At 34.6% G+C, this 12,556-nt stretch overlaps 1 protein-coding gene across 2 annotated transcripts; it reads right to left on the bottom strand.

The window, feature by feature from the left end:
- Positions 1 to 7,067: 7,067 nt before the first annotated feature.
- LOC107631212 (MACPF domain-containing protein NSL1) lies at positions 7,068 to 12,058 on the bottom strand. 2 transcript variants are annotated; one of them, XM_016334578.3, is made up of 7 exons: positions 11,540 to 12,058; positions 11,098 to 11,345; positions 10,154 to 10,358; positions 9,327 to 9,410; positions 9,029 to 9,215; positions 8,217 to 8,368; positions 7,068 to 8,014 (listed from the first exon to the last, which is right to left on the bottom strand). In XM_016334578.3, the coding sequence occupies exons 1-7, from the start codon at positions 11,810 to 11,812 to the stop codon at positions 7,313 to 7,315; spliced, it is 1,851 nt and encodes a 616-aa protein (XP_016190064.1). In that variant the 5' UTR covers positions 11,813 to 12,058; the 3' UTR covers positions 7,068 to 7,312. The 2 variants fall into 2 exon arrangements, with proteins under 2 accessions (XP_016190064.1, XP_088365106.1); XM_088508980.1 differs by having other exon boundaries at positions 7,210 to 8,074; positions 11,540 to 12,056.
- Between the last annotated feature and the right edge of the window lie 498 nt (positions 12,059 to 12,556).

The following is a 12,556-nucleotide window of genomic DNA, read 5'->3' as shown; positions in this document are numbered from 1 at the left end:
TAGTGGCTTTATCGGCGTGTCCCCTAATCCGTACAAGGTGTCGGGGTAAGCTCTTAACTCTTTCTCATCTAAGCCTAGTTTGTCGAAAGCGGGCTTGAAGAGGATGTCTGCTGAGCTTCCTTTGTCTACTAGTGTTCTGTGTAGATGGGCATTTGCCAGGATCATGGTAATTACCACTGGGTCATCGTGCCCAGGGATTACTCCTCGTCCGTCTTCCTTTGTGAATGAAATGGTCGGAAGGTCGGAGGACCCCTCTTCGACCTGATAAACTCTCTTGAGATGTCTTTTACGAGAGGATTTTGTGAGTCCCCCTCCCGCAAACCCTCCTGAGATCATATGGATATGTCTCTCCGGAGTTTGTGGTGGTGGGTCTCCTCTATCCGTATCTTCTCGCTTTCTTTTTCCATGACTGTCCGACCTTTCTATGAGATATCTGTCAAGCCGACCCTCTCTGGCCAGCTTTTCTATCACATTTTTAAGGTCGTAACAGTCGTTTGTAGAGTGCCCATATATCTTATGGTACTCACAGTAATCACCGCGGCTCCCCCCTTTTTTATTTTTAATGGGTCTGGGGGGAGGCAGCCTTTCAGTATTGCAAATTTCTCTGTATACATCCACTACAGGAACTTTCAATGGAGTATAAGAGTGATATTTTCTTGGCCTATCGAGGCCGAGCTCTTCCTTCTTCTTCGCTTCCCTCTCCTTCTCTTTCGTCGAGGGAGGGTGCCCGAGTCGCAAACTCGGGTCTCTTAGCCTAGCGTTTTCTTCCATATTGATGTACTTTTCAGCTCTTTCCTGTACATCATTTAAAGAGGCGGGGTGTCTTTTTGATATGGACTGTGAGAAGGGACCTTCTCTAAGACCATTGACTAGCCCCATGATGACTGTTTCGGTGGGCAGGTCTTGAATCTCCAAACATGCTTTGTTGAACCTTTCCATATAGGCCCGTAAGGACTCCCCGACCTCCTGTTTTATTCCCAGGAGACTTGGTGCATGCTTTACTTTGTCCTTCTGGATGGAAAACCTCATTAAGAATTTTCTTGAGAGATCTTCAAAACTGGTAATTGACCTCGGAGGGAGGCTGTCGAACCACTTCATCGCTGCTTTTGACAAGGTTGTCGGGAAAGCTTTGCACCGCGTAGCGTCAGAAGCGTCGGTCAGATACATCCGACTTTTAAAGTTGCTCAGATGATGCTTTGGATCGGTGGTTCCATCGTAGAGGTCCATATCGGGGCTTCTAAAGTTTCTCGGAACCTTTGCCCTCATTATGTCCTCGCTAAACGGATCTTTCTCTCCTAAGGGAGAATGTTCTCTATCGTCGTGGGAATTCCGACCTTTGAGGGAGGATTCTAACTTTAAGAGTTTTCTTTCTAACTCTTTTCGTCGCTCCATCTCCTCTTTTAGGTTCTTTTCAGCTTCCCTTTGTCGTTCCCGCTCCTGTTCTAGCTGCTCGAGGCGGCTATGGATTAATCCCATAAGCTCACTAGCGTGGGAGGGTCCTTCTTTATCTGATTCGCGCCCCTCCGAGGAGTTCACCTTCGGATTTTTGATTCCGGAGGTGCCTTCCCTATGTTGATCATTGGCTTCCTGGTGGAGGGTCTGATCTGCCTCATTGTTTCCAGTGTTCAAATTCTCTTGTTCGGAATCTGTCTCCACATGACCCTCTTCAGGGGATCTTTCCGCCATCACTGGTTGATCTCTCGGGTCCCCGGCAACGGCGCCAATGTTACGGTGGGTAACCAGAGATTAGTGGGCCGGATGGCGTTGGTTGGCCCAAACGTGTGAGGGAGGTGACTATCGAGTGAACCTGAAACTCGGTGTTCCTCCGTCCGACTTGTACGTGTGAAAGAATGGGGGGTGGTACCTGCAAAGACACTCCGATGCCTAAGTTAGCAAGAGTGTGAGCAAGTTTAGAATGTATTGGACTTAGTGATACCTGAGGGATGTCAGGGTATTTATAGTGGTAAACCAATAACCACTGCTGAAGTAGTGCCACCTTTTTAGGTGGATAACCGTTCCCATATCTTAGGGAGGTTAAGATATGGCTCTATGAAGTGGTTGGAGAGTTTCTAGGGGCAGTTACTCATTCGAATGAGTGTTATCTGCCAGCTAACCCTCGTATCCGACTTCTTTGGAGCAGGCCGTGCTCAGTACCGACTTCTGGGGATGAAGGCTGGTACTGGGTGAGGGCCAACCCTTTGGGTTGGGCCTTTTTGCTTGGATCCTGGACCTTTATTATTGGGCCAGGGTAGGAACAACGTTATTACTAGGATTATTTGTTGAAATTATCAGTACGTACTACAAGTGGCAATTCAATAACTTAATTAAAGGAGTGAAAGACATGTATTTATTCGAAGTTCAAAAATAAGAAAAACGTTACGGAATAATATTTTTTATTAATATTAACTAATATTTTTTGTCAATACCTTACTTATATATTATTAGGATGAGGATTTAAAATTTAAGATTTGAAACGAAAATGCTATTCATATATTAAAATTAATAATTAAAATTAGCTATCAATGTAGTTATATATAAATATATATATGATTAATTTATTTTTTATGTGTATTTATATTTTAATAACATGTATTTTAAATTAGTGACCGATTTTAATGATTAATTTTAATGTATACGTAGCATAATCAAATTTTAAGTATTGACTAAATAACTAAAAATAATAAATTTTATTTATCATAAAACATTCTTTGAGAAATAATGTTCTCACTACTGTATTAGTAGTAGAATTACAAGGAAGTTAGATCATTTACCGATTAAGTAGACAAAAGCTAATTGGCAACTTAAATTTGGATGAAAATTAAGAGATTTGATTTATTTATTTGAAATTTTGTAAGCTATACTGCAGAGTGCAGAGTAGTCAGCAGTAGTGAATCATCCTGTTAACTTGTTAGACTTGAGGTTCCCTTAAGGGTAGTTAGAAGAGTGTTAGGAAATTAGCAGATTTTGTGAGTTGTAATTATTAATTAGTTATCAATAATATTTTTAATGGTGTGAGATTTTATCTAATAATAGAGAATTATTCATTTTTTTTTATTAAATAAGTGCTAACCAAATTTTAATAAAAGTGCTGACTCCCTAAATTTTCTCTATTTAAATAATTCAAGTATGAGTGAGGTGAGACACACTTTTATTAGTTCCCTGCCTGTTTCTGTTCCCTTTTTTATTAAACTAACTTAGGGTGTACATGGCTCGGGCTACACTGAATTTGGTTTAACTCAGATCCGATCTGAAATATAGATTGGGCCTAATTTTTAGATCCTAATCCGATTCTAGACTCGATGAAATCTATACATCTTCGTATCGAGTAAAAATCGGATGAAAATCGGGTCTTTAGCATGTAAAAATTACCTAATTTTCAACCATTATTTCACAATTTACATAGTAAAATTCACTTAAAAAAATATAACAAGAATCAACCATTTTCTAAAATTAAAACATAACCATAATCAATACTAATATTGTCTAATAACACCAAATATTTAAATCAATACAAATAAAACAATATTATGCATTAGTCTAAAGTCTTATGCATTTTAAATATAAAACATTAATTTATAATCTTATAATGACTAATAACACAAAATATTAATATTTACAATATTTAAATTCCAGATAAAAATAGCCATCATCCATCACTAATAAAACAAAATATTAATTGTTTATGATGATCGGGCCACCGAATTGAGTTCGGGTGACCCGAGCCATGGCCCGGACCTAACTTAAACTAATGACCGGATCTATTTTTGAGACCCTTATCCAATCCTAAACCCGATAAAATCACACTAAATTAGCTTATAAAGTGTTCGAAGTCGAGTCGAACCTTCGAATCGGACCATATACACCCCTAAACTAACTAACTAAAAGATACAATTACTTTCATCCGAAGAAGGAAAATGATTAGAACGTCATGAAATATTCTCAGATTACAGCAACTCCTACCTCAGAGTCTAGCTACTACGTATCATAAAGTTTCAATATTATATTCTATATAAGTATATAACCATACTATATATACTAAAATCATTTATTAGTATATATTAAAATATAAAATATATATTAAAAATAAATAAAATAATATATATTTATATATAAATATATAATAATTAATCTTAGTAATTAATTTTAGTATATAGATAATAATTTTAATTACCATAACCTGTTCAAATTTTCAACATCGATCGACATTTATATAATCCAAAATATTTCTGTCTGGAAAAGGCCATGACGTAGGTATATCAACTCTTTTTGTTATGGTTAGTTTATATCTTTCGACACATTCCTTCATTTTCTATGTTTTAAATAGTATTGAGCCGCTTTCGGCTTTCTGATATAAGCTTGGTTTGGCATTTTCAGATATTTCTAGTAGATTGTGAATATATGAATACATATACTAAAATCAGTTATCATATATAAATATATATATTATTTAATTAATTTTTAATATATATTTTATATTAATAAACAATTTTAGTATTGATTTTAGTATTCATATATCTATTTTATAATCGAAAATATTTTATAATAAAAAAAATCAGTCAAAAATAGTCATAACTACTTATTTTATTTAACATTTATTAATTGTTGTGGTTGTTTTTTTTATTTTCCTAACATTATTCTTTTATAATATACTGTATATATTATTATTATTTTTTTTTTAATTACCGGGTCAGCCTCTGATCCTTCTTTACGAAACGTAGTCGCCTAAACTATTAGATATCCCCAACGTAAAAAGAAATTAAAATAAGATATTCTACAACTTTTAAAAGTCCCCCCTGAAACTACGATGAAATATTATACGACTACTTTGGGTATGAAGGGAAGTAGGAAACTAATCTCCATTCTTCCTTTTTGGACTTTGGTCAAAGATCGTCATATTATAAACCACGATATGAGAAACGCTTCATTTCCGATTAAATTACCAAGGAATGGAATAATCTGTGTACTAAAGTATTAAACTACTCCTTTCCCGGAAAGAGAGAAAAAATTCTGTTCGTGCATCAATCAGTTCATAGGCATCCACAGTTACACACAATAGTGTTCCAATTTAAAATTATGGCGTGTGTATAGGACTAATAGAAATGTTAGGGGATCATTAAAATGTATTATTTTTGTTCATTACTTTTAGTAATCGATCCAATTCTTTTAGTTTACTAATTTAACAATATACTTTAATCTACATTTTTAAACATTAATAGTTAACTGATAATTAAAAATAATAAATTTTAATAACTCTCTAACATTTTTTTAAGATTCATATAAATTTTATTCAACTTCTTTATGTAAAGCCAATGTAATTATATTCTGATTAACATTTTAGATGCAAATGAAAAACAATAATGGCATGAAGGCATATCAAATATTTTGGTAAAATTAAACCCATTACATGATCAATATAATGACTAGAATCTTTTTATTTAAATATTTTTTATATATCATATTGTGTGAACTCTGGAAAATTTTTTCAAATTTTATTTTATTAGGTATCTCATATAGTCATATTCAAGAACGAATACTAATTTGTACCTACTATTCCGTTGCCCCCGTCAACTAAACAAGTGAAAATTACATTCACAAGGCTACTTTGGCCACTTGGCCCTATTTTATTGTCTTTATCACAAGTGCATATATGATTTTTTCCTTATCTCATAGACAATGTCAATAAGATAGAGACAAATTAGTCTCCGTTTCACTGTCAACAATATACCTAATAAAATTCAAGTGGCTAAAATTACCTAACTGTTTTTAACTATAACCAATTTTATGTGAATAGTTAAAAAAAAAAAAAAAAAGTTTGCCAATGACTATTGCGAAGACTGAGGACTAGACTTTACTTTGTTAGTTATATACACTAAGTATATACGCGTCACAACACGCAGCCAATACCTTTTCAAACATGAATTTCATATTTTCATTGGTTTGTCAGACTCAGAGCTAAAAACTCGTTTGACGCGATAATGCAATCATTCGGTCGATTCTACACTCTAATTTCTGAAAGTGGTTTGTGCTTTTATCAGCCTTTCACGTACGCTTCGCTTCACTTCCAAACTCAATTCTTCATTTGCTTGTTGGTAAGAAAGGAAACTAAGAAAATCAATGAGTCATGCCGAAATGTTTTGTTTTGTATGACAACATGCATTAATAATCCTTTGATTATTTCAACGCTATTTTTCTTACTTTTTAGTTTTTACTAAATAGTATTACTTAAAGGATTAGCTAATTTGTTTTCTAAAAGGGACGTTAAGGTTACAAATTAATTTTTTTTATTGAACATAAAATTTTTTTAAGTTTTTAATATTTTTATTTTGTATTTATTAAAAAAATATTTAAAAGCTTCTACTAATAATAATCTTATTATATACTTTTAGGCACATGTTAACCAAATCTTTATTTAAATTAAGTAGATAGATTTCATAGCTCTAGAATTAATTTTTGTCATCGATAGGATCTATCATTATTTAATAATCTAATTTGTTTTACAATTCTGTCCCCATCTTCAATCCCATACCTAACAAAACTGTATAGAGTAAACTCAAGGACGAAAGGCTTTGAGAAATGTTTCAAAGTTTCACTTCTTTTACTATTATTGAAATGGACTACTTCCGATGCGTCTTCAGGGGTTTGATTTTAGAGAATTTTGAAGGAGAAGAAAAGATTTTAAAAGATTAGACTCCTCTATGCATGAATTATGATTTTGAAAGAAAGAAAAAGATTTTAGAGGATTAAACTCCGTTATTATTCAGAAGATGAGGAATTTGAAAGTTCTTGTAGTTTTTCAAATCTTCCAAACTATCATTTTCAAGTTTTCTCGTAGAAGTTTTTAATTATCTGCAATGGTACTTGGTAAGTAATGACAAGCAAATATTATCATTTTAGATTAGTATTTGACTAACAATTATATACACCCATATTTACAAAAATGCACACACATAAAATATATAATTTATACACATAAATTAATACAGTTTGTATTTATATTTATCAAAATTTGTGTAGTCAAAATTACTAAAATTTTTTGATTAGCTAGCGTGGTAGGCAAAAACATAACGTACCCTTAAAAAATTAACCACTAAAATAATTATCATATATTTTATACAAATAACTAATTTTTAGTAGACATATAAGCATATCCTCTAACATAACTTTCCCGTTTTAAACAATTTCATGTAAAATTGAACTGTAAAAAAATAACCTATAAGCAACCATTTTCCTCAGCATCAAGCCCAAATCCCAATGAATATAATTCATATGAAGTTTATGAAGTTCTATATACACTGTGTGTGTGTGCAATTCCTTAATTGTCCATATCCGGATAATCCAACAAGGAATGCTTGACCTTGATGGAGATTTTGCCATCTTGTACACAGAGCCTGGCTCCAGTGACCATCCAATGTCCAGGCATGTCTTCTGGACCCCTGACAACTTCCTTGGTGTCCACAAACCTCAACATCTTAGGAGGCTTTGTCGGCACAGGTTGGTCGGTATTAGACTCACCATGATAACCTACTGCGTTAGATGCATCATCTTTTAGCGGCTTTGGATCTGTCTCAATCTGATGCAACCCCTTACTAAGCCTTGTGCTCAACAATGTTGAAAAGAACCCAGATTTTCTTACTATCGATGAAGTACCACTCCATTCCCCTCTGCGACTTATCGACGACGATAAAATTGAATATTCAAGCCTCAAAAAAAGAACTTTCTTTCTTTTAATAAGCCTAACCTCAAACCAGGCCTTTGTCACGATGCATGCATAGCCTCCAGTATGAGAATTGCATTCTACTGGGGCAGTGCACACATGTGAAAACATTTTGGAGCTAACTGGTTCAAAGTAGGCTTTGTCAAGTGAATCATCTGCATACTCAAGGTCGTGGTTGTCGAAGATTTGAATAATGCTGGGAAGATTGGCAAGATGTTGCAGATGGATTCCCAGGTGGTCACTCTTTCTGCCTTCCAAAAACAAGCGAATACCTGTTACGGGCCTACGTCCACTGTTAACCTGCAATGCATGTCTTAAACTTACAATGTAATGGTAAAAGCAGTGATGGACCAATGATCCCTGTTCATCAAAGACAGGGATTTAAGTTCAAAGGTACAAAGTACAATTTGATATGCATCTTTTGAGTCTTTGAGAGCACTTCAACTAAATTATATCCATTTTTACTGTCACTCACATCACATCATAAGCATACGTACTTTACCTTTGCAGTATTAACATAAAGCTTTGAACCCATGAATGAGAATTGGAGAGCTGGAGATTTGCCTTTTCTACGCCTGGGACCAACTCCAAGAGCCCATTCCCGAGGCAGCTGAAATTGTAGAAATTGATGAAGTTCCTCTGTAGGCGGTTTATCTGCAGGGTACATTAATTGATTGACACTTGAGAGTTTGACACTAGGTCCAGAAAAAGAACTGTTCCTATATTACAATCCATAAATCAATACAATTATATCTTATATAATGACTTCCCATGTATACAGGCATAAACTTTACTCACGAAAGAGATGAACATCAGTATCTAATTTCCAAATTAAATTTCCAAAATATCATCCTGCCTCAACTAAATGAATATCCTAGAAAACCCTTTACTACCTTGCCAATTAAATAGTAAATACTAATGATAAGCAACAATGCTATCTTTATAGCAATTATGCAGACTTTGTGGAATTTGCTCAGGAAATATGGACCTATAAATGCAAAAATACTGGAGTCTAAATTTCAAATTTCTTCTCCTTTATACCCTAATAGGAAAACATCAAAACTTTCATGGTCCTCCAATTCTATAAGCTCACTGTCGCATGTCTAAACTGCTTCCGATCCAGATAAGTTATATACATGGTTGTTCCTTTTAGACAGACTACTATCAATGCCTAACATTATTTCCTTGTATTGCACAAAATTAACCATGGTAACTACAAGCAAGTAGCAACAACCTTATCGACCTAAATTATAAATAACCAATAAACTACTAGAGAAAGGCCCAACAACTGTTCAAGGAAACATGCTTTCTCACATGTAATATATAAATTCACCGCATGCCTTAGAAATCCATAGCCTCGATCAGAAGGCAATAATGATGTAATAGGCACTAATGACATTGATATGACATTAGGTGACTCAGATATTGTCGATATCCACTGATTATGGTGTTGCCCAATGCCAACAATACCTCCCCTTCGAACTGAGATGCTTATGATATCCTGTTTGAATAGAAATTTTAATAACCAAAGTAGTTTAGTGTAAGAAGATACAGGGTGATTATACTGTGCGCAAAGAAACCATTTTCAAACTGTCATAAATATAACACTAACCTCATTGTTGGAGTGGCTTGTTACATTTGGTCGAACAGAAGCAGCGAGAGCTAAATGCTGTTCCCAGGGCATATACTGATCATCCTGCAAACAAATGAGACAGTTGAAAACTTAGACTTCCTTGCATATTGTAAAATGGTATTGTTTAATCACATTATTATTTTAACCAAAAAGCGGGTAATTGTTCAAGCAGACTTGTCATTCCAGTAACTTTTGCTTCTTTTCATAAATGATCAACACAAGGAAACTTTACATGTGATACAACTACAAATACAATTATGTCAAATTGATTGCTTCTTTATTGATTGAAAAGGTGGCCTAAAATTTGATAAAGTAGATTTATGAAAACACTGACTATATTACATACCTAAACAGAAACAAATTCAGACTACAACTATTCTATGCTATGTTGGTGACATAGTTTCCATTAACAAATTATACCACTCAAGGACATCTCACTAAAGAATTTCAAACCAAGGATGTGACCAAGATAAGTTGGTTGATCAGGCAAAAGGTGTCTTCAGGTCACAAAATATCTCTGAAAGAGATTAGTCACTAGAATTCAAACCAGCAAAAAAAACTAATGTTGGAAGTAAAATGGAAGAACTGGTTTATGTTGTGGGATAACAAAAAACATTGTCACTAGTGGACCTTTCTGAATTTACTTTTTAGAGAGTAGAGCCTACCGTGGACTAGTAAATTTGACAACTCTCATAATGACCCTACTGTTAATTAACAAAACAAATGGCAAGAATAACACATTTTTCAAGATTACATGTAGCTATTTAAAAGTTTAAAATGTGGGAGATGCATTTGATCCTCTGCACCTGTAGTTTTCCTGATATTTTAACAGTTTTTCCATTAGAACTTCTATTTAAATCTTCCAAGAATCTCTCATTAGCTAGTTGCTGAAGCAATGTCTCCATCTCATTGGGGCCAGCATCTGAAGTTTTTAACTGCTTAATGTGAACCACATCCATTCCTCCCATTTTTATGCCAACCACTATATGAGTACCATATTTCTGAATGAACCTGAAAAATCATGTCTGACTTAGTGCACACCCAGGTTCAAGGCAACAAATAACACAAACTGAGGCTGTTCAATTAAGCACAAATACAGTTAAAAATTTCATGTGTAATCACAAAACAGGAATCAGCTTGCCCAATATATTGAAGAGGAAAGAATGATAACTTTCAAGGTAGCTAATTGACAGACAGAATCTGCTTTACATAAAATCAACAGGAAAGTTCAAGAAAAAGAAAGCTAAGACATGTTTCCAAATTAGATTCTTGTTTATAAATGAATACATTACACAAATTAATCATTGTTCGTCATCAAAATCGGCAACTTGTAGAAGGCCACAGTTACTAATAAATCAGGACATCTAATAAGAGTTTATTCATAAATTCATCATTTGTTTATTCCTCCCTAGTCCCTTTCACAAATATAAATCTTCCATATTATTATAAGTTGTCAGTCTTGGAAATCAAAATCATCTGGTTTTAGAATCTTAGAACTTCAACTCGTGAGGGCATCAAAGTGCTACTGCTACTTCCACGATTATTGAACCAAAGATATGTTGTCTTTTAAAATTTTTATATTTCGATTTCTGCTAGCGAGGAAGTGTGGCTGCAAACAACATTTTAGTCAAATAGATTCCATTATCTTAACAATAACAACTTTATATTACCCGTATAGAGAACAATAACAGCAATAGCAACAATAATAGAAAATTGAGGGGGGAGCAAGAAGAAGGAGAATTGTACTTACTCAGCAAGGGCAGCAGGGTTCCATGAAGTAGGCACTGCTCGTTTAACATCTTGAGAAAGAGTTAAGTGGGTTCTATTATTTGTATCCAACTCAACGTTATACAAAGTTATGAAGCAGCCATCAAAGGCTAGGCTTTTAGTGGAAGCTGCATCTTTCTTCCAGCTGTTTCTCATGTCAAACATAGCATTGAATAGGCCTGATGGGATCTTCCCAGATAAAGAGAGTTTTTCATTAAAAAACTCAGACATCTGCAAAATGAGCAAGCTTTTAGGACATTGCTTGACTTCAGAATTTTATCTACTTAAGTAATTGCCTAGAGGATGTTATTTTCTTCAATACAACGCAATCAAACCCTAACTAGTATGGCTTGAATTGGAGTGCTAATTGAAGCATTGGTAATAGGCGTCATCAAGTAGTAACTTCAATTTAAGAAGTAGTGAACCTGTTGGAAGGAGAGGAGGCCAGAGGAAGCTCTGAATCGGTCGCCTTGGTGGCACTTGACGGAGGTGGGAACGTCGGGAACGATAACGCCGGCAGGGAACAGCAGGTCCCTGGTGTGGTTGTGGTCAAGTTGCAGGAGCCTGTCCTTGCAAGCACTAAAACGGATGTCCCTGCACACGTCATATCCAAGTCCAATTGCCTGCACGGCTTTCTCGGCGGCCGATTGCGGCGACAGAGTCCCTAACAGTGCAGCATGATCCGAGCTTACAGGCATTCCTCAATGATGGCTATGCTGATTAAGTAATTATGGTTATGAGTTCGTTCATTTAATAGCTTCAGCATCACTCTTGCAGGTTCCTTCATTGCATTTGCTACAAAGTTTCAACAAAGTCAACGTGCCTATCCATTTGTCAAACATCCGGAACGCTGCTGGAAATTGTCCTCCCTCCCTCCCCCCTTGGCCCCTGCATTTCAATTCTCACTTCCACACACACACACTTCTGCTTGCTAACTTTGACGCGTCACGCGTGGAATAATAGCCTTTTTTTAAGCAAATATTTTTTTCATCTTTTATTAATTATTTTTAATAAAAATTATATTCATTCTTCCGTAATACTAGGGGTGTTTAAATCCAAACTGATCCAAATTAAACCGCACATCTAATCCGATCCGATCCAAACCGAAAACCGATTAAAACCGCACTGATTCGGATTTGATTGGATTCTATTTTTTGTAAATCGTTGGATTGGATCGAATTTCGGATCTACTTTTTATAATCGATCCAATCCAATCCAAACCGCACAATGTGCTATAATATTATTATTTTATTATTATATTTACAATTATACTTATAATATGTTCAATTTGTTATACATTTTTCTATTATTCATGTATTATTATTATTTAATAAATATTTTATGTTGAAAATGTTATTTATTTATTTTAACTAACTTATAATTTTATTTCTATTGTTATGTTATCGTTAGTTTTTTAAGATATTGTTAAGACTTGTTATGTC

This window comes from Arachis ipaensis, chromosome B3, assembly GCF_059453495.1.
Source record: "Arachis ipaensis isolate K30076 ecotype BB chromosome B3, ASM5945349v1, whole genome shotgun sequence".
NCBI lineage: Eukaryota > Viridiplantae > Streptophyta > Magnoliopsida > Fabales > Fabaceae > Arachis > Arachis ipaensis.
This window is presented reverse-complemented; position numbering and strand designations above follow the sequence as displayed.

What these genes read in the sequence shown, in the direction of transcription:
- LOC107631212 (XM_088508980.1), bottom strand. Translation starts at nt 11,812, where the DNA reads ATGCCTGTAAGCTCGGATCATGCTGCACTGTTAGGGACTCTGTCGCCG. An exon ending in GGTGAATTTATATATTACAT is followed by an intron (nt 8,369 to 9,028) that starts GTGAGAAAGCAT and finishes TGTACCCTGCAG; the next exon opens with ATAAACCGCCTACAGAGGAA. An exon ending in TTTATGTTAATACTGCAAAG is followed by an intron (nt 8,075 to 8,216) that starts GTAAAGTACGTA and finishes TTTGATGAACAG; the next exon opens with GGATCATTGGTCCATCACTG.